Genomic DNA, 20,215 nt, shown 5'->3' with positions numbered 1-20,215 from the left:
GGCTGTAGTTCAGATGGCCGTCAGGGACCCAGCACCGAGTATACCCGTGGTGGCATGTGCCATAGTCCCGGAGCTTGCTTGGGAGGTGGAATCAGGTGGGTTAGGCCACATAATGAGTTCGAGGCAAACCTGGGCTACATGGTGAAACCTCATTCCAAAAGAAAACAAACAAAAACCCCTAAGAAGAAGTCAGAAAGATAAGCAGAGCTCGGGGTTTTCTCCCTCCCAAGTTTAGGAGGCACTAGCTGGCTTTTCTGCCATGAAGGAAGACGTGGGAGCAGAGAAGGAGTTAGTCATCTCTTGCAAATCCGGGCAGTGAGAAACGGGGGGGAGGTGGGGGTATGCCCGTCACCCCAGCACTGGGGAGGCCGAGGCAGGAGGGTCTTGACTTCAAGGTCATTTCCAGCTGTGCTGTGAGTTCCAGACCAGGGCTGCATCATTTCCCTGTCTGTGGGGGTGGGGGGGGGGTGATAAGAGATACCACATAGACGATGTGAGCTCAGGCAGCCTTGATAGTAGCTGCCTCCGCCGCCACACGCTGCCTCCTGAGCTTCGGTTTTGAAGGGGACTATGGTGCGGCTTCTGCATCTCACCAACTTCTTTCCATTTCAAGGGGCCTGCACAGTGGCCTGGGGGGCAAGTGTTTGTTCTGCAAGCATCGAGGACCTCACTTCAGATGCCCAGCACCCACATAGAGAACAAGGCATAGTGGGGTGCATCCATAATCCCACCTCCAGGAGGTGGAGAGGGACAGACCCCAGTGTGGAGGCACTAGGATGGCTCAGGGGCTTAGTGTGTCACCAGGCGAGTCTGGAGACCCGAGCTCAAGCCCCAGGATCCACGCAAAGGTGGAAGAAGAAAACTGACTCCACAAGAGTGCCCTTTGACCTGTGCGTGTGCACCAAGACGTGTGCACTCAACACACATCTTATATATACACACACAAAATAGTAACATGTACATATTTCTAAAAGTTAAGACCGAGAATGACTGACACCTGATGTCACCCTCTGGCCTCCATGCAAGTCTGCAAGAGTGAGCACACACACACATGCGTAATGCTCACACATGCACATAATGCTCACACATGCGCATAATGCACACACACAAGTCCTTAAATAGGCACATGCCAAAAAGAAATATCTCCAGCCCCACCCTCACTATTCTTTGAGACAGGGTCTCTCACTTAACTGGGTCCTCAGGGTTGCACAGCAGGCACTTTGCCCACTGAACCATGTCCTCACCTACTGTTTTCTATTTGTTTGGTTTTGTTGTTGTTTGGGTTTTGTTCTTTAGGGGTTTTGTTTTGTTTTGTTTTCTCTTTTTGGTTTTGTTGTTTGGGTTTTTTGGGGGGGGGGGTGAGTTGTTGATTTTTTGAGACATGGTTTCTCCGTGTAACAGCCCTAGCTGTCTTGGATGTGCTTTGTAGACCAGGCTGGCCTCAAACCCACAGAGATCCACCTGCCTGTGCCTCCTGAGTGCTGGGATTAAAGGTGTGTGCCGCCATCAGCCTGCTCTGTTGTTGGTTTTTAGTCGAAATCTCATTTAGGCTGGAGGTGGCCCCAAACTGGCTATGTAGCCTAGGACGCCCTCCTGATCTACTTCTCAAGCGCTGGGATTACAAGCCCCTGCCAGTTCTCCAGGCTTTGAAGGTTCACGCCTCACAGGGCAGCAGCAGCAGCCTCACCCCTTAGCATGGCAGGAAACAGTGCCTCTCTCTCCCATTTGCTCCAGCTGAAGTCCCAGCGTGGGCTCCACTGGGTGAACCTGGCCCACAGCTGAACCAGTCACCGTCCCGCTGATTGGCCAGGTCCAGGTTCTGCCCCCAACCTTGGATCTGGCAGGAAAACTTCAGAGAAACCCGCAGAGAGTTTGGGAGGAAAACACGTATTCACGGTGAATCTGAGCGCTATTGGGAGGAAGAGAGAGAATTCTGGTGAAGGGCGGGGGAGCGGGGGAGCCATTTCTGTTGCTCTGAACACTGTCTCGATGGCATGTATGGAAGGCCCGCGTGTTGTGTGGCGGGGAAGAGAAGCATCACGTACGGTCTGGTAGACCAATTACAGTGTGGGCCGCGCTTTTTTTTTCCCCCTTTTTCTTGAGACAGGCTTTCTTGGTTGGTCTGGACCCTCTTTGTAGACCAGGCTGGCCTCGAACTCACAGAGGACTACTGTTTCTGTCTCCCCAAGTGCTGGGAATACAGATGTGTACCACTGCCACCCGTCTATGTCATGATTTTTAGCATTTTTAGATTTTATATTTTCTTGAGGAGGGGAGGGAGAAAGCATATGGCGCCACAGGACACGCATGGAAGTCAGAGGACAACTTTCAGGAGCCCACCTGTGCCTTCTGCTCTGTGTGTCGTGAGGCTGCTTGCAAGACCCTTTACCCATTGAGGCATCTCACTGGCTTTACCCCATGTTGTTACACTGCTAATATTTATTGCGAAGGTTTCCTTTCTTATTTTTTTGATTGTTTGTTTTGAGACAGGGTGTCTCTGTGTAGCTCTGCCTGTCCTGAAACTCACAGAGATCCACCTGTGCCTTCTGGGCTCTGGGATTAAAGGTGTGAGCTGCCACGCCCAGCTGTTTTAAATTACTTATATATTTGTGTCTATTTTTTTGTTTTTTTTTTTTGTTTTTTTTTCTGCTTTTTGAAACAGGATCCCTCCGTGTTAGCCTTGGCTGTCCTGGACTTGCTTTGTAGACCAGGCTGGCCTCGAACTCACAGTGATCCGCTTGCCTCTGCGGGATTAAAGGCATGTGCCACCACGCCTGGCTTTTTTGTGTCTATTTTATATTCAAAGGTAGAACTGGGGTTAAGGACAAGTTGTGGGTGACCAAATGGGTGCTGGAAATCAAACCTGGGTCCTTTACAAGGGTAGTCAGTGCTCTTAACTGCTGAGCCATCTCTCCAGCCCACAGTGTTTTTTTTTTTCTTTCACAAACATGAGCTCCTTCAGACCGTTTGGGTGTGTAGCACCATCCTACTTGAACTAGCTCTTGCGAGTGCCCCCCATACCCATTTCCAGATGGGCCTGGTGGCACATCCCTGTCATCACAGCTTAGGGTGCCAGAAGAGCAGAGATGGGGAGGTCGCTGGGATTGTGAGCCTTTGATACATAACCAGGGTGTCTCCAAAAGGGATGTTTTCTTTTCTTTTCTTTTTTAGATTATATAAAGTTTATTAAATGAGCATGAGGGCAGGGGGGAGGGGGTACCTGAGAGAGAGAGAGGAAGAGAGGAAGGAAGAGAAGGAAGAGAGCCCTTTTTTGGTTTTTGGAAACAGGGTTCTCTATGGAGCCCTGGCTGTCCTAGACTCACTTTGTAGACTAGGCTGATCTCAAACTCACAGCGATCCCTCTGCCTCTGCCTCCTGAGTGCTGGGATTAAAGGTGTGGACCGCCACACCTGGCTTGAGGAATTTTTTAAAGGCATATACAAACACCCTAAAATCCTGTTTCTTGAGGAAGAAAGTTGCCCTGACATCTGTCTTTTGTTGTCGTTTTATGTGTTTGAGAGTGTTGCTTGTATCTGTGTAGGTGCACTCCATGTTTGCAGTGCCCAGTGAGGGCTAGAAGAGGGTATTGAATCCCCTGAACTTGGAGTTACAGACATTTGTGAGCCACCATGTGGGTGCTAGGAATTGAACCCAGGTCCTCTGGAAAAGCAGCCATTACTCTTAACCACTGAACCATCTTTCTGGCACCTGTTTGTTTTGTTTTGTTTTGTTTTTCAAGACAGGGTTTCTCTGTGTAGCCTTGGCTGTCCTGGACTCCCTTTGTAGACCAGGCTGGCCTAGAACCCACAATGATTAGTGATTTCTTTATTCTTATTTTATGTGCATTGGTGTTTTGCCTGCATGTATGTCTGTGTGAGGGGGTGAGATCCCCTGGAATTTGAGTTACATGCAGTTGTGAGCTGCCATGTGGGTGCTGAGAATTGAACTTGGTCCCCCAGAAGAACAGTCACTGCTCTTAACCACTGAGCCATCTCTCTAGCCCCAAAGGCCACACCTCTTAATTCTCCCTAAACAGTCCACCAACTGCGAACCAAACATTCAAAGATATGAACCTACAGAAGCCATTCTCATCCAACAACTGAGCTATAATGTAAATGTACATGTATGTACTATGTACATATGTATCTACTATCTGTCCATGTGTATCTATTCATGTATGTGTATATATATACATGCATGTATGTAAAAACATATCCACACATGCATCTTTGTGTGTTTGTATATATCATATATGTGTCTATCCAAGTGTGTATGTATCCATGCGTGTATCTACCCATGTATGTACATACGTATGTATGCACCCACCTATCTCTCTGTTTTGGTGGTGCTGGGGATAAATCCACCCACTTGCCTAATAGGGCTTTCCACCTGCTAGGCAAGTGCTGCACCCTATTAATTTTTTTTTTTTAATGTACAGGAAGCTGGGTGTGGTGGCACAGGTCTGTGATCCCAGCACTTAGGAGCCCCAGACAGGAGGATTGCCGTGATTCCAAGACTGTCTGGGCTATTTAGTGACACCCTTTGTCAAAACAAAACAAGGGGCTGGAGAGATGGCTCAGCGGTTAAGGACACTGGCTGGTCTTCCAGAGGTCCTGAGTTCAATTCCCAGCATCCACATGGTGGCCCACAACCCTGCATGAGATCTGGTGCCCTCTTCTGGCCTGCAGGTGTACATGTATATAAAGCGCTCATCTACATAAAATAAACAAATTATCTTTAAAACCAAAACAAAACCAACGCTGGGCTATAGCTCAGTTGGCTGAACACTTGCTTAGCATGTTTGAAGACCAAAGTTCCGTTCCCAGCACCACACAGACTGGGTATGGTGGCGCAAACCTCCCATCCCAACATCCAGGAAGTAGAGGCAAAAAGACCACAGGTCCAAGACATCCTCAGATCATCCAAGACCATCCGGGTCACTGTAGAGTGAATTTGAGTCAGGGCTGGTGAGATGGCTCCACAGGTGAAAGGACAGTTTGGCCAATCCTGAAGAGCTAAGCTCAACTACCGGAAACCCACACGGTGGGAAAGCTGACTCCCAAAGTTGCCCCGTGCCCTCCATATGTGCCCTGCTGCATTTGCACACTCAGGCACACACACAATGCCCCCCACTACACACAATTAATAATTTTTTTAAAAAATCACATATGATATCTCATATTCCCAAATTTTTGCAATTCACAAACAGAAAACACCATAGCACATGTTTGTCACACTCCCACACCCAGTGGCTAGTTAGTTGTCTTTAGGATTCTTATAGAGACTGGGCTGGGGAAGACATACTCGTTGGAGTAACAGCACAGCTTCCGCTGTTGCCTGCCGGCTGCACAGCAGGCTGGAGTGACAGTCACCCTGATTAGAGGTGAAGTAAGGTTAAGTCACCTGTCCATGACCACCACATAAGCAAACCCACCTGAAACAAAACCCTGCTGTCTGCCCCACCCCCTACAGTGGTTTAGGCAGTGGCTGTGCCCAAAAGGGCCCCTGTTCCCTTGGAGGCCTGTACTTATCTGTCCCCAGACTGCTTGCTGGCCCCGCCCCCTTGGAGGGAGCTACTGCTTGGAAGCTCCTGGTCAGCTGTGTCCTGCAGCTGCTGCTGACCCAGCTGTGGACTGAGGGAAAGGGGAAAGAGGAAAGGGAAGAGGTGTGTGTGTGTGTATATATAAGGGGGAGACGCGGAGGGCTGGAGCCCTGGGCTTCCTGAAGCTGGGGGCTACATCATGGACCACCTCAGAGTGCCCCTCTGGCCTCCTGTGGGCCCCCTCTGTCTCCTACTTGCTGGGGCAGCCTGGGCACCCTCACCCAGCCTCCCGGACCCCAAGTTTGAGAGCAAAGGTAAGAGCTGCACGTCTATAAGTCTTAGAAGAGAAGGAGAATGCTAGTGCCTGAAACCCCACTGTACATCCTCTGAACCTCCAGAGGGGATCCTAGCGGCCAAACTGGTGTCTGAACCTGGTGAGGCACGGGGTGATGCCCAGAGCATAAGGCTTAGAAGGGCTTAAGATTGTTTGTTTGTTTGTTTGTTTGAAATAGGATCTCACTAGGCATACCAGGGGGGCCTGGAACTGCTAGGACTAGAGGCTTGTGTCACTATGCCTGTACTGTTTATTTGAGGCACGGTCCATATAACCAAGGCTGCTCTCAAACTCACTATGTAACTGAGCTTGGATTTGACCTCCTGATCCTCCACTTCTTAGTTGCTGGGATAACAGGCATGAGACAATACATTGGGCTCTGTTTTGTGTTCTGGGGGAGTCTGGGACACGCCTGGGACATGGCAGCAAGCTAGTACTAGGTCCGAGCTCTCGGGAGAGGTGATCAAGCTCACAGTGACCCTGTGAAGTGGGACAGGTAGTGGGAGACCGGGACCGGTTGTAAACAGTTTGGCGGGCGGATGGTGCTAGCTCCCTTTTACTGCACACTAGGAGGAGGAAGGGGGCGGGGGACACGGTTGGCGCTATCGGGGGGCAGCTGGGTGCCTGCGGGGACAGATAGGAGGTCGAGGCTTCTGCACACACACCCGCTAGGGCGGGGCCAGCACCGCTCAACTTGCAGGGTGAGTGGGCGTGCTCACGGGGGTGGGACAAGGCAGGCGGGGTCGCTGCTCTTGGGAGTTCTAGAGGCGCCACTTTTGCAAGACCCCTCCAAGGCTCTCTTGGAGAAGAGGGCGGGGCACTAAAATTATCGGGTCTGCACAGGCGACCGGAGGGAGGGTAAGGGGACTGTGAAAGACGGGCCTCGACTTCCCTGATTCCACCCCCCTTCCCTCGCCATGGCCACCCCCTTCCATAGCGGCCCTGCTGGCATCCCGGGCCTCCGAAGAACTTCTGTGCTTCACGCAGCGCTTGGAAGACTTGGTGTGTTTCTGGGAGGAAGCGGCGAGTTCCGGGACGAGCTTCAACTACAGCTTCTCTTACCAGCTTGAGTGAGTCGTCCCCCACCCCCCACCCCCAGGACCAGGCGGCCTTAGGCGGGGGTGGGTGCAGCAAAGCTTCCTGGATGTCACAGCCCGGAATGTCTCCCTCGGCCTGGAAACAGGGTTAAGGGTGGGAAGCTCAGGGGTGAAGGGGGAGGGGGTGGGTGAGTGGTATGGATGTCGCCCCCTGGTGGCCTGGGCTGAGAATTCCTCTCCATCAATCGACTCAAGTGTCATGTTGGAGTTAGGGCACTCCAATGGGTGTGCTAGTCAAAATGCTCTGGTTCCAGGATCTGAGCAAAAGAAATCGGAAAGTCTCCAGTCACCTCCTGCCCTCCCTACGTGTTTAACCTTTTCTTCCCGGTTCCCCCGGTTTGCGCAGGGGTGAGTCACGAAAGTCCTGTCGCCTGCACCAGGCGCCCACCATCCGCGGCTCGGTGCGGTTCTGGTGTTCACTGCCGACTGCAGACACGTCGAGCTTTGTGCCGCTGGAGCTGCAGGTGACGGCGGCCTCCGGGTCCCCTCGCTACCACCGCATCATTCATATCAATGAAGTAGGTAGGTGAGGGGGCATGGGAGCGACATCGGTCGGGGTGGGGACGGGATTGGGTCCCCCTCCCCCACCCGACCCTCTTCACTTTCTGCAGTGCTCCTGGACGCCCCCGCGGGGCTGCTGGCGCGCCCGGCAGAGGAGGGCAGCCACGTGGTGCTGCGCTGGCTGCCACCTCCGGGGGCACCTATGACCACCCACATCCGCTACGAGGTGGACGTGTCGACAGGCAATCGGCCAGGGGGGACGCAAAGGGTGAGCCCGAGAGGACAACCCTGCATTCCAATTTCTCTGAGTCCTGACCCAAAGCCCCACCGCTTCAGGTCTCTCCCCAGTGCCCACCATCTCATTGCTAGTTTTTAATTGCTCTTTCCTGACATTTAGACATTAAAAAAAAAATATTTGTCGGGGCGGGGGTTGCACACTCGCCTCTGTGCACTTACTTGTAGAGGTCAACGGACAACTTTCATGAGCCTTCTCCTTAAGCCACTTGGGCCCACTGAGGCATATCGTCGGCCCGTCCGGCCCCTACCTTTGGCGCTGACGATAGCTCACTGTCCCCCCTACCCCCACTTTGCTCTGGTTGCCTCCGAGCAACCATCAGTCTCTCTCACAACCTGGTACCTATTCTCAGACCTCATAGAGGCGCTCTCTGAGTGCTGCCTCTGCCTTTATAAGGCTCAGGGCCAGTTCCTGACTTTGGGGGTGGGAGGGGGCGGTTCCTCCGTCTGGCCTTGAACCAAGAGTGAACCTTACCAGTTGATACTTGAGCCTTGAGCAACCCCCAGTACCCTTCCCCTGCAAGCTCCCCGAGCCTCTTCTCCTCACTTGGTGTTAGTTGCTTAGCGGTCTCCTGGCTCCACCCGCCCCCAGGTGGAGGTCCTGGAAGGACGCACTGAGTGTATACTGAGCAACCTGCGGGGCGGGACGCGCTACACCTTCGCTGTTCGAGCGCGCATGGCCGAGCCGAGCTTCAGCGGATTCTGGAGCGCCTGGTCTGAGCCTGCGTCGCTGCTGACCGCTAGCGGTGAGGTCCCAGTTCCTGGGGGGGTGGGGGGCGGTGAAGGAGGAGCTGGGCCAAAGACCCAGCAAACCTCTCTGACCTCTTTCCTGCCCCCCAGACCTGGACCCGCTCATCTTGACCCTGTCTCTCATCCTCGTCCTCATCTCACTGTTGCTGGCAGTGCTGGCCCTGCTGTCCCACCGCCGGTGAGCGCCCTACCTGAGCTCTAACTTAGACTGTTCCCTGGGACCTCCCTCTCTAGGGAAAGCGAGGCTCAGAGAGAGCACTTGCCCAGAGCTACACAGCGTGGTCAGTGCTAGAATTGCATGTCACACCACACACCTAGACTCTTGAACTTAAGCTCTTGGGCACTTTGCCCTGGGTGTTTTTTGGCTCCTTCCTGCATTCCTTTGTGGGTTCCATTTCCCAATGTCGTCTACTTTGTCAAATGAACCAGAAAGTCTAATGGAAAAGCTTTAAGCCAGTGGCTTTAATGATCTGACCAGCCAAGCTGACTTTTTTTTTATGATCCCCCAGTGCACTCAGAGCTTTGCCCTTCCTGCTTTTCTGTAAGGACATATCCTGTTTGCCTTTCGTGGCCCCTGTTTATTTACTTCTTTGGAAAACACACACACACACACACACACACACACACACACACACACACACAACTTTGGTGGGTCTGGGGAAACCCCCTCCCCCCATTGAAAGGAATCCAATGAAGGCAGCATACACTGAACTCCTATGCATCCTTCAAAACTACCGTAATTACCCTTTTAGGGCCTGGTTGATGCCTCCTCCACAGGCTGTTTCCCGTCCTGTCATCACTGTGGTGGGGAGTCTGAGAGGGCACAGATGAGTGTCTAGTAGTGTCACACACCCAAGGACTTGTTTCTACCCATTTCAACAGGGCTCTGCAGCAGAAGATCTGGCCTGGCATCCCAAACCCAGAGAGGGAGTTCGAGGGTCTCTTCACCACCCACAAGGGTAACTTCCAGGTAGGTGTCCTGTTCGTCCTCTCTGCTCCTGCTCCTTCGTGCTGCCACCTGCTGAAGCCCGGGCCGCTGAGCTGAGCTGGCGGGTGCTCTCTTTCCAGCTGTGGCTGCTGCAGCAGGACAGCTGTCTCTGGTGGAGCCCAAGCAGCACCTTCCCCGAGGACCCACCTGCCCACCTAGAGGTTCTCTCAGAGCGTCCTTGGGGAGTGCCACAGGCTGGGCATGCAGAGGCCGATGAGGAAGGACCCTTACTGGAGCCAGTGGGCAGCGAGCATGCCCAGGACACCTACCTGGTACTGGATGAGTGGTTGCTGCCCAGGAGCCCAGGCAGTGAGAACCTCTCAAGATCTGGGGACAGTGTGGACCCGGTGACTATGGATGAAGGTTCAGAAACGTCTTCCTGCCCCTCTGACTTGGCCTCAAAGCCCAGGCCAGAGGGCACCTCACCTTCCAGCTTTGAGTACACCATCCTGGACCCCAGCTCTCAGCTCCTGTGTCCTCGGGCACTGCCTCCTGAGCCACCTGCCACCCCACCTCACCTGAAGTACCTGTACCTTGTGGTGTCCGATTCGGGTATCTCAACAGATTACAGTTCAGGGGGTTCCCAGGGAGTCCGCGGGGACTCGTCTGATGGCCTCTACTCTCACCCCTATGAAAATAGCCTTGTTCCAGGCCCAGAGCCTCTGCACCGTAGCTACGTGGCCTGCTCCTAGGACTCCAGCCTACAGCGTGCAGATCCCAAGCCCACGACTTCTTCAACGGGATTGGGAAGGCCATTAAAGTCATGGCCGACCTTGGCACCCTGCCCAGGAAGCGGCAGGCTTGCAATGTTAAGATGGCTGGGTATCTGTCTGTATATAGAAATACATATGTATCAGTTTTTCTACCATGGCTGTCTTACTGCGTGCATATGTATGAGGTGAGTGTGGGTGCATGTATGCTTCAATTCATGCATACATGCGGGTTCTCTCCTCTCAACTTGAAGCAGAGTGCCTTGTTCCTGCCACACTTCCTGCTCCAGGCTGTCTGTCTGTGCGTTTCTGGTTGTCTTTCTTGTCTGCCTCTCATCTTGCCTTTGGATTGCTGCAAAGACTGCCGCTGTACCACAAGCAGTTTTTTGTTGTTGCTGTTGTTCTGTTGTTTTCACATGAGTGACTCGTGTCCTTAGGTTTGCATGGGAAATGCTCCCCACCCCACCCCACCTCCAGGTCTTCTTGCTGGCCCATATTTCAGTTTTGAGACACACAGTAGCTAAAGGTGACCGTGACCTCTCAGTGTTCCTGCCTCCACCTCCTGGAGGCTGGGACTCCAGGCGTGCTCCACCAGGCCCAGCTTATGAGGCACTGGGCATTAAACTGGAGCGTCTCGCTTGTTAGGCGGGCATTCTGAGTACTCAGCTGCAGCCCGTCCTCTGCCATGGCCTCAAATCTCTTTCCCTGGATCTGGACTATGGAAACAAACAGCTTAAGTCTTTGAGCCAAGACTGAAATTTTGGATCTGGCAACACGAAGACAGACCACAATGGTCAGTGTAGATTTCGCTAGTTGCCAACACTAGCTGCTCAGAAAGTTTGCCTCATTCACTGTGTGTGACACGACCCCTGCAGGGCACGAACAGAACGCCCAGACAGAAAACCTGTAACTCACCCAAGTATGTATACCACCAAAATCCAATTTGGTGAGCCTGTGAGTTTTCCTGGGGTCATGTGCGGGAACATGGGGTTACTCAGGCGTAGACATGACTGAGACAGCTGCATCCTCAAAGCCCACCTCTGCATGGGTGGCAGCTCACAACGCTGGGAGCACGGAGTGCAGTGCTCGGCCTGCAGGCAGCTTGGAGAGTCCTTTCCAAGCAGCTCAGCGCAGCTTGTCTGAGTTGCAGGGGTTCCGGAAGTCTCTGGGTTGCTTACACCCTGAGCTTCAGGCGCTTCCACAGCAGGATGAGCTGTTCGCCTCCCTTTACAACATCCTAGGTCTTCAGGAGCTTCCTCCAAGATGGTTTGTCTTGCTTTTTAAGATTTATGTACTTACATCTCATGTGTACTCATTTTCATGTGTGTTCTGCTTATATGTACGCATGATCACCACTTCATGTCTGGTGACCAAGGAAGCCAGAAGTAGGCAACAGATCCCCAGGAGCAGTAGTTACAAATGCTTGTGTCTGCGGTGGGTGCTGGGAACTGAACACAGGTCCTGTGAGAGAGTTCTGAAGCACTGAGCCCTCTCTCCAGCTCCCTAGTGTTTTGTCTTTGAGACAGTGTTGAGGTTATTTTATCAGTATGGCCTAATGTTTATTATCAGGCCTTTAGTTATTATTACATCAGTATTTTCTAACTCGCTAGCAATCAATGAAGACACAGACACCCGTTGTATCTTAAATAGCCTTAGTTAACCTGGAGCAGAGCAGATATTAATCTCCTAAACTACTTCCCATATTAGGGCAGGTATGAGATTCCTGCCCCAATCTCATGCCATCTGCTTCTAATAATTTCCGTTGAGCTACCTCCCAACCATAATCCCAAATACTTGCTAATTATCATCATCTGGGCCAAATCTCCATCCTCCATCTCCTCCACCTAACCCATGGCATAGCCTCCTCCTTCCTGCTCTCCCCTCCCCCACTCCTCCCAAGAGTCTGTCTCCCAAAACCCCGGCCCAGGTGCTTTTTATTGGTCAAACAGGTTAGGCTCTTAGGCAAGGTACAGGTTGGACACAGAGACCTCAAGCAGTAATTAGCATCAAAATACATCAGACCAACCTCCAACAAGACAGAGTCTCATTACAGAGCCCCCGGTTGGCCTGGAACTTGCCTACAGACAGATCTGCCTGCCTCTGTGTTAGAATCAAGGCCTGTGCCACCACACCTGGCCCTTTATTTATTTATTTATTTATTTTTTGAGACAGGGTCTAGTGTAAGCCAGAGTGACTTCCAACACGCTTTGTAGCCAAGGACAACCTTGCACTTGTGACCTCCTACCTCCCAAAGCTGGCCTTACCATTTTGCACACCAGCATACTCAGCTTCAGTTCAGTGACTTTAACGATGGATAGTCTAAGGAAGCTAAACGTACGCAATCTCTACATGGAGTGGCTCTACTCCCAACTGTATACCATAGATACCCCTAATGGTATGTCAGTCAGCACACACAAGTAACTGGAATACAAGCACCCGAGTAATATGCGGGGGGGGGGGGGGGCCAGAATGGGAGCACACCCCACAGGCTCTGCCCTCAAGAGATAAGGCTAGAGGGTCAGGAGTTCAAGGGCAGCCTCAGCTAAGTATCTAGTTTGAGGGTAGCCTGAGCTACAGAAGATCCTGTCTGGGGGGAAAAAATGCAGCAGGTAAAAAGAAACGAACTTGAAAACATGGCTGAGTCTCACTAACAATGTGACAAAAGTGGACAAAGGAAGCCTTGGATGATTTCATTTGTTTTTTAAAGTTTAATTATCTATTTATTATTATTAGTGTGGAGGGCATATGTGTGTATCTACCCAAATGTGGAGGTCAGAGGACAATTTTTTTTTAAGGATTTATTTATTTATTACATATACAGTGCTCTGCCTGCATGTATGCCTGCATGTCAGAAGAGGGCACAAGATCTTATTATAAATAGTTGTGAGGCACCATGTGGTTGCTAGGAATTGAACTCAGGACCTCTGGAAAAGGGGACAGTGCTCGTAATCTCTGAGCCATCTCTCCAGCCCCCAGAGGACAGCTGTTTACATTCCTACCACATTAGTCCCAGGAATCAAAGTGAGGTCATCCTGCCTGTTGCTAATGCCTACTGAGTCATCTTACTAGCCCCCAACCATGCCAGGTGAGAAACAGAAAACCTCCATTTTTCAAGAATTGGAGTCTATACCTGTCCCTGAAGTAAGTATTCCATCCAAGGGAAACTGAGGACCAGAGAGGTTGTCACCCACCAACGCTGCAGGCTGGCTTCCAGCACTTGGACCTTTTTTATCTGAGCAGGGCTTAGAAGCCTGGTATGGCCATGGGGCGATCTTCATCTCTCCACGGGATAAGAAAGTCACTGACCACTCTGTCCTGAGGCTCGGCTTACCCAAGTCCAGGCTGGCTCGAAGGCAGCGTTGCTGTCCCAAGCCTAGGGCATCTGGCGTCAGCCAGCACTGTGCAGGAAAATACCGCTGAAGTAATGTCAGATGAGGGACATCCCCATCAGCTTCTTTTTGGGTCTCAAGGGCCACCACAAGCCCGCAGCTGCCACTGGCTCCCAGACGGTGGCTGAAGTATGCAGCAGTATCTAGAAGCAACGCAGCCACGTGGGCAGCTTCCTGGGCACCCAGATCTTCTGTTAGGTATTCATCCAGGCCGTCCAGGAGTAGAAGGGATAGTGCGGGCCCGGGGGCCTCATGGGCAGAGGCTAGCAAGTGAAGAAGCTCTTGAATTGAGGATGGGTACTGGAATCGAACCTTCTAGAAGATAGGAAAAAGGCTAGATTTTAATATTGGAGGCCAAGACTTGCATAAGGAAGATTTATTATTTTCTTTGATACAGGGTCTCATGAGAGCCAGGATGACTGCAAACTCGTTTTGTAGCCAAAGGATGTCCTGACACTCACTGACCTCCTGAGAACCGAATCCGAGGCGTGTTATTACCTAGCCTGGTTAAAGGGATGGAACCCAGGGCTTGGCGCGCGTTAGGCAAGTGCTCCACTGAGCGAGCCGCGCCCGTTTTGGTTTTGTCGTTGTTGATGATGATGATGATGGTGTGTTTTGGCTCGGCGCCCATGCGCTCTAACGCCGCCCGACCACGGGAAGGCTTTCTGCTTAATCTTAACTAGACCCTCACTGTCTCGCCCCGCGTGGCTACTCCGCCTCTTCCACCCACCACTTCCACGTAGGCTTTATGACGAGTTACACGTCAATCTACGACCCGCGCTGCCATTGGCCTGGAGAACTGCCACTCGTGCGCAAGCTTTTCTGCCATCGCGCGACACTACCTGGAGCCGCCAGTGGTCCCGCGCCGCGGGTGTACTGAGCGGCAGGCTCTGGAGCGGCCTTCGTGTCAGGAAGAGGACGGGCCCGCGGCCTTCCCCTGCCGCCTCGAGGGCGGCCGCAAACAGCAGAGACGTCTGCGCGGAGCGCGGAGCCCCGAGCAGCAGCAACGGCGGCCCCGCGGCGCCATCCTCCCCGGACCGGCCCGCGCGGCCGGCGTCCAGCACGCGCCTCAGCGCCTCCGCCATTTGCCGAGTGCCGCCGGCCAATCAGGGGTGCGGCCTTCTCCTGGGCCCGCCCCCACAGAGGCCTCATTGGCTATAGCTCATAGTCACACCCTCGGTCGCCGGAGGTGTCCGCAAATGGTCAAAACGGTGGAGAAAATGGGTGCTTGAGAGCATCTGCGGCAGGCAGCTGCGGGATCAGATTAAAAGGAAGGTCGAGGATCCAGACGCGCTCCCCAGAGCCTCCCCAGCTTTTAGGTGGGGCTGAAGTGAATGGCCCAGTGGTTAAGAGCACTGGCTGCTCTTCCAAAAGACCTGAGTTCAGGTCACACCAAGTGACTCACAGTTACAGGGAGTTCGACGCCCTCTTCTGGCCTCCGCGGGCACATGGCACACATCTATACACAAGCAAGCAAGCGCACACACATACACAAACGTAAAAATAAATCTTAAAATATGTAGGTCACCCTTAGCTGTCTATTGAGGTTTGAGGCCAGCCTGGGTTTAAAAATAAATTATAGGGCCAGGAGGTGGTGGCGCACGCCTTTAGTCCCAGCACTTAGGAGGCAGAGGCAGGTGGATCCCTGTGAGTTCGAGGCCAGCCTGGTCTACAAAAGTGAGTCCAGGGCAACCAGAGCTACACAGAGAAACCCTGTCTGGAAAAACCAAACTAAACCAAACCAAAAAACCCTGAGATCGATCTCCAGCCTTACAGTAACTTGGCACAGGTTATCCTCAGAGCTCCAGACAAGTGTGAAATGTCTGGGACCCTATTTAAAAAACAAAGCCCATGAGTCCCAGCGCCCATACAAAAGGCCATCTATGAATCTGTAACCCACAAAAACACACCCAAATATTCAAGCAGGCAAAGACAAGCTGTCCCTTTCCTTCTGTGACATTAGCAAATATTCACACCAATACATTGCAATGATCACAAGGAAGCATAATACTCGTTTGCACGTGGGCAAGCTAAGGTTAGGAGGCGAGGTGTTTGTTTGTTTGTTTTTAATGTATGAATGCTCTATCTGCATGTACACCCACCTGACAGAAGAGGGCATCAGATTCCAGGATAGATGGCCGTGAGCCACCATGTGGTTTCTGGGAATTGAACTCAGGACCTCTGGAAGAGCAGACAGTGCTCTAATCCACTGAGCCATCTCTCCAGCCCCAAACTCAGGGTTTTATGCACAAACTATGCCGTGTCCCTGACTCTCCTCAGTGGGGGCTTAATTACATTTATTTAGTTGGTGTGTGTGTGTGTGTGTGTGTGTGTGTACTCCCATGACACAATATGCATGTGTTCTGAGGACAAGTTATGGGATGGAATGCAGTTCTTCCTCTCCTATCATGTGGGTTCCGGAGATGAAAGATCTTCAAGACTGTTGGCAAGAACCCTCGGAGCCATCCCACTGGCCCTCATTTCTGCTATAATTGTTTTTTAAATCTTTGGTGTGTGTGGGTGTGTGCAGGAACACCCGTGCCACCTGAGTGTGTGGAAGTCTGTCTGTGCCTTCCGTCTCATTTGAGGCAGTGTATCATATTCTGTGTTGTGCACCCCAGACTGGTTGGCTGTCACAGCCCCACCATGATACTGTGTCTGGTGTTTTCATGGGTGTTCATGCCTGTACATGCAGCACTTTACACGCTGAGCCCTCTCGCAGACTCCCTGTGTGAGGGCTCCAGAAGAGGCCCGCCATCTACCTTTCTCTTGGCCTGGGACAGTTCTTTCTTTCTTTCTTTTTGGTTTTTTGAGACAGGGTCTCTCTGTGTAGCCCTGACTGTCCTGGACTCGCTCTGTAGATCACATTGGCCTTGAATTCACAGAGATCTGCCTGCCTCTGCCTCTGCCTCCCTGAGTGCTGAGATTACAGGTGTGTGCCATGATGACTGGGTTTTTTTTTTTTTATCAGGAGGATGTGTCTGCGATCTTTTTAATGCTTGCTTGTGCTGGGGGAAGAGAGAACCTTGCTTGTGGGGAGAGAGAGGAGAGACTTTGGGACTTGGTGGTGTCATTCATGAGTGTCGGCAGACTCAGCGGAGAACTGCAATTCTTGTTAAGTCACTGAATGAAGGAAGGAAGAGCCGATGGGAACCAAGACCAGGGGTTGCTCCGCCAGTCTCTTCACCCAAACTTGGCTCTAGAGCTGTCACTCAAGCTTGGTTTCCCTGGAAACCTTGTTTCCTAGTAACTTCAAAGTGGTACGGTTGCTTGGAGACCCAGGGACAGGACAGAACTGTGATTTCCTGGGCTTACTCTCTCCCTCTGGGGACAGAAAACAGCTCCACAACATCCCCCAGTACACCCACACACACAGCTGGGCACCCCTACACCCTGCACGCACACACCATGGCATTTCGCATACATTCCTTTTTCAGATTTCTATTATTTCCCCCCCACACACACTCACAGTTCAACCTTGACACAAATCATTCCATGCAGTATCCCCACTTTTACACTCCACACTCTGCTCCTTGCACACGTGCACGAGTGCATGCGTGCATGCACACACACGCGGGCACACACACACACACACACACACACACACACACACACACACACGTATGCACTTTGAGATGACTCTGTGATTGACGTTTTCCATACAAGCGTCCAGCCAGCCATCTTCAGCACACTGGTAGACTGCTATGCAAAGGAGGCTGCTTCAGCCTCCCACCCCCACCTCAGACTCACAGGAAAGCTTAAAATTCAGGAGCCCAGGTCACAAGAGCACACTTGAGCACAGGTCGTTTGCATGTCTTCCTCCTTACCTAGAAGACTTGGCTCTGAGGGCTCTGGGTAGCTCTGTTTTGTTTGTTTGGCTGGTTCCTTCCTCCCTTCCCCTCAGGACTGAGGACAGAACATAGGGCCCAGCAGGTACTCAGTAAGCTAAGCACTCTAACACTGAGCCACATACAGCCCTGGCCCTCTTTTTCTTTCCTCACTTAAGTTTTTTTGTTTATTTTTATTTAATGGCTATATGTGTTTGCCTACATGTATTATGTGCACCACCTAACCTGGTGCCCTCAGAAGTCAGAAATGGACCACAATGTGAGTGCTGGGGGCTGCATCCAGGTCCTCTGCAAGAGCAATGTGTACTATTAACTACTGAGCTGCTTCTCAGCCTCCCTCCTTTATTGTTTTACAATTATTTACTTATTTACTTGTTTGTCCTGTGATTACAGGTGTGTGCCACTGTGTCCAGCTGGATTGTTAAAAAATTGACATTCATGTCCTTAAGGTGCGTAGGCTGGTGTTGAACTTGAACTAGGCAAGCCTTGAACTCATGACCCATCTGTCTTAATCTCCTAAGCAGCTGGGATTGCAGGCTGCGGCACTAGGCCTGGCTGCCATTTGCTTTACACACACACACACACACACACACACACACACACACACACACACGCTACTTGCTTTTCACACACATATAATGCATATTAGTATTTTGTCCACACATGCATGTTTGTGCAACACAAACGTGCAGTGTGCACGGAGGCCGGAAGAGAACATCCGATGTCCTGGAATTGAGGTTACAAATCATTGAGAGCCACTATGTGAGTGCTGGAATTCAAACTCAGGTCCCTGGAAAAGCAACAAGTGCTGCTAACTTCTGAGGGGACATATCTCCAGGCCCTTAAATTCTTTTTGTTTTTAGTTACTTACCTGTATTTTATGCATATGGCTGATTTTTCTGCATACACATGTGCCTCATGCCTACAGTGACCAGAAGAGTCGGATCCCCGGAACTGGAGTTACAGAGGTGAACTGTTCTGTGGATGCTTAGACTGAACTTGGTTCCTCTGCAGACACTGTTCTTCCCCCCTGAGACATGTCTCTAGAATTCTCTTCATTTTCATGTGCATCTATGTGCGCCAGAGTGGTGTACAGGGAGCAGAGGGTGAACTGTGGGGGAGGGAATCAGAGCTCTCCTTCCACTGTGTGGGCCCTGAGATTTGAACCCATGTTGTCAGGCGTGGCGGCAGGCCTTTTTATCTGCTGAGCTATCTCGTCGGCCTCCGTTGCTTCATTAACTTGAACTGAACACCACCTGCTTGGAGAGACTTCACTTGAGCAGGTGTCCAAAACTAATGTGTCCTTTCATTTGTTTTTTGTTTTTCTGTTTGTTTGTTTATCCTTTGGGTTTTTTTTTTTTTTTTGAGACAGGATTTCTCTGTATAATAGTCCTGGTTGTCCTGGACTCACTTTATAGACCAGGCTGGCCTCGAACTCACAAAGATCCACCTGACTCTGCCTCCTGAGTGCTGGAATTAAAGGCGTGCATCACCGCGCCCGGTTCATTTGTTTTCTAAAGATTTATTTCCTTTAAAAGTTTGTGTGTGTGTGTGTGTGTGTGTGTGTGTGTGTGTGTGTGTTTCCCCCACAAATATCTGCACCATGTGTATACATACCTGATGTCCTCAGAGGCCAGAAAAAGGGTGTCAGATCCCATGGAATGGAGATACAGATGGTGTGAGCTACCATGTAGGCACTAGGAATCGAACCTGTATCTTCTACAACAGCAGCCTCTCCAGTGCTTTAAGGTGTTTCATCATCATCATCATCATCATCATCATCATCATCATCATCACCATTGTTGTTAGTGTGTGTATGTGTATGAACGGGGAGCCATCCCACCTTTACCTGGGTTCTGGAGACCAAACTCAAGTCAGCAGCTTTTGTAACAAGCATCTGTAGCTGCTGAGCCATCTAGCCTGCTCAGTGTTGTCTCAGGCAGCCCAGGTGGGCCTCAAACTCACTGTATGACTGAGAACAACCCAGAGTTTCTAATCCTACTGTTTTCATCTCCCAGATGCTTGGGTTAAAGGCATATATCATCGTGCCTGGCCACAAACATTATATACTGGGGATGGGACACGGCCTCTCACACTAGGCAAATGATCTACCACTGAGCTTAACTCCCAGGCCTGGAGGGCTTTAGAAGAACAACTTGTACCTTCTACCTGAGCTTATCCATTCGTGTCCGAATTATGTGTGTCGGAACAAGAGTTTGTCCAATCCCTGCACAGCAGGCCAGCCAGCCATCTGCCCCGCCCCTCCATTGCCCGCCCACCGAATCAGCACCAAGGACAGAGGCATCTGGGCGCTGTCCGCGGTCCTGAAATCGGACGCCCTCCCTGACCTCCTTGTAAATTATCAGGCACGCACAACTGAAGCACCACTTGGTCCGTCAAGATACAGGCTCTACGATCAGGTGAGCCTTCTCATGGCTAACCCCGCCGTGGCCACTGACTGGTCCCTACACCTCCCGGGTCACCTCCTCCTCCTCTGTCCGCTCTTCAGTCATTGAGTTCCAGCCACACACATATCCTTGTTCTTTCTTGGAGAAATCAGGCCTGGGCCTCACCCCAGGACCTTTGCACTTGCTGTCTTACTTATCTACCTGAGATTCTTACATCTAGAAACACCTAGACATACGCACACTTTCCAGATAGTCATGTGACTGACTCCCTTTTTCCCTCACATCTCACCTGAGCTGTTTTCTCTTTAAATATAAAATTGTCTCCATTCCAGAACACACACACACACACACACA

At 51.5% G+C, this 20,215-nt stretch overlaps 2 protein-coding genes across 3 annotated transcripts; one reads left to right on the top strand and one right to left on the bottom strand.

Moving 5' to 3' along the window:
* Positions 1-5,416: 5,416 nt before the first annotated feature.
* Positions 5,417-10,374, top strand: EPOR (erythropoietin receptor). Of its 2 annotated transcripts, XM_084781115.1 has the most exons (8): positions 5,417-5,856; positions 6,814-6,946; positions 7,320-7,495; positions 7,585-7,742; positions 8,361-8,514; positions 8,609-8,696; positions 9,401-9,488; positions 9,587-10,374. In XM_084781115.1, the coding sequence occupies exons 1-8, from the start codon at positions 5,742-5,744 to the stop codon at positions 10,196-10,198; spliced, it is 1,524 nt and encodes a 507-aa protein (XP_084637241.1). In that variant the 5' UTR covers positions 5,417-5,741; the 3' UTR covers positions 10,199-10,374. The 2 variants fall into 2 exon arrangements, with proteins under 2 accessions (XP_084637241.1, XP_084637242.1); XM_084781116.1 differs by lacking the exons at positions 5,417-5,856; positions 6,814-6,946 and having other exon boundaries at positions 7,227-7,491.
* Positions 10,375-12,901: 2,527 nt separating this feature from the next.
* Positions 12,902-14,720, bottom strand: SWSAP1 (SWIM-type zinc finger 7 associated protein 1). The gene is made up of 2 exons (XM_084783573.1): positions 14,448-14,720; positions 12,902-13,920 (listed from the first exon to the last, which is right to left on the bottom strand). Exons 1-2 carry the CDS (start codon positions 14,688-14,690, stop codon positions 13,327-13,329), a joined length of 837 nt encoding a protein of 278 aa, XP_084639699.1. The 5' UTR covers positions 14,691-14,720; the 3' UTR covers positions 12,902-13,326.
* Positions 14,721-20,215: the final 5,495 nt, after the last annotated feature.

The sequence above is a fragment of the Acomys minous genome, assembly GCF_964271855.1.
Source record: "Acomys minous genome assembly, chromosome: 5".
Classification (NCBI taxonomy): Eukaryota; Metazoa; Chordata; class Mammalia; order Rodentia; family Muridae; genus Acomys; species Acomys minous.
Note: the sequence above shows the minus strand (reverse complement) of the source record. Positions and strands in the feature narration are given on the sequence as shown.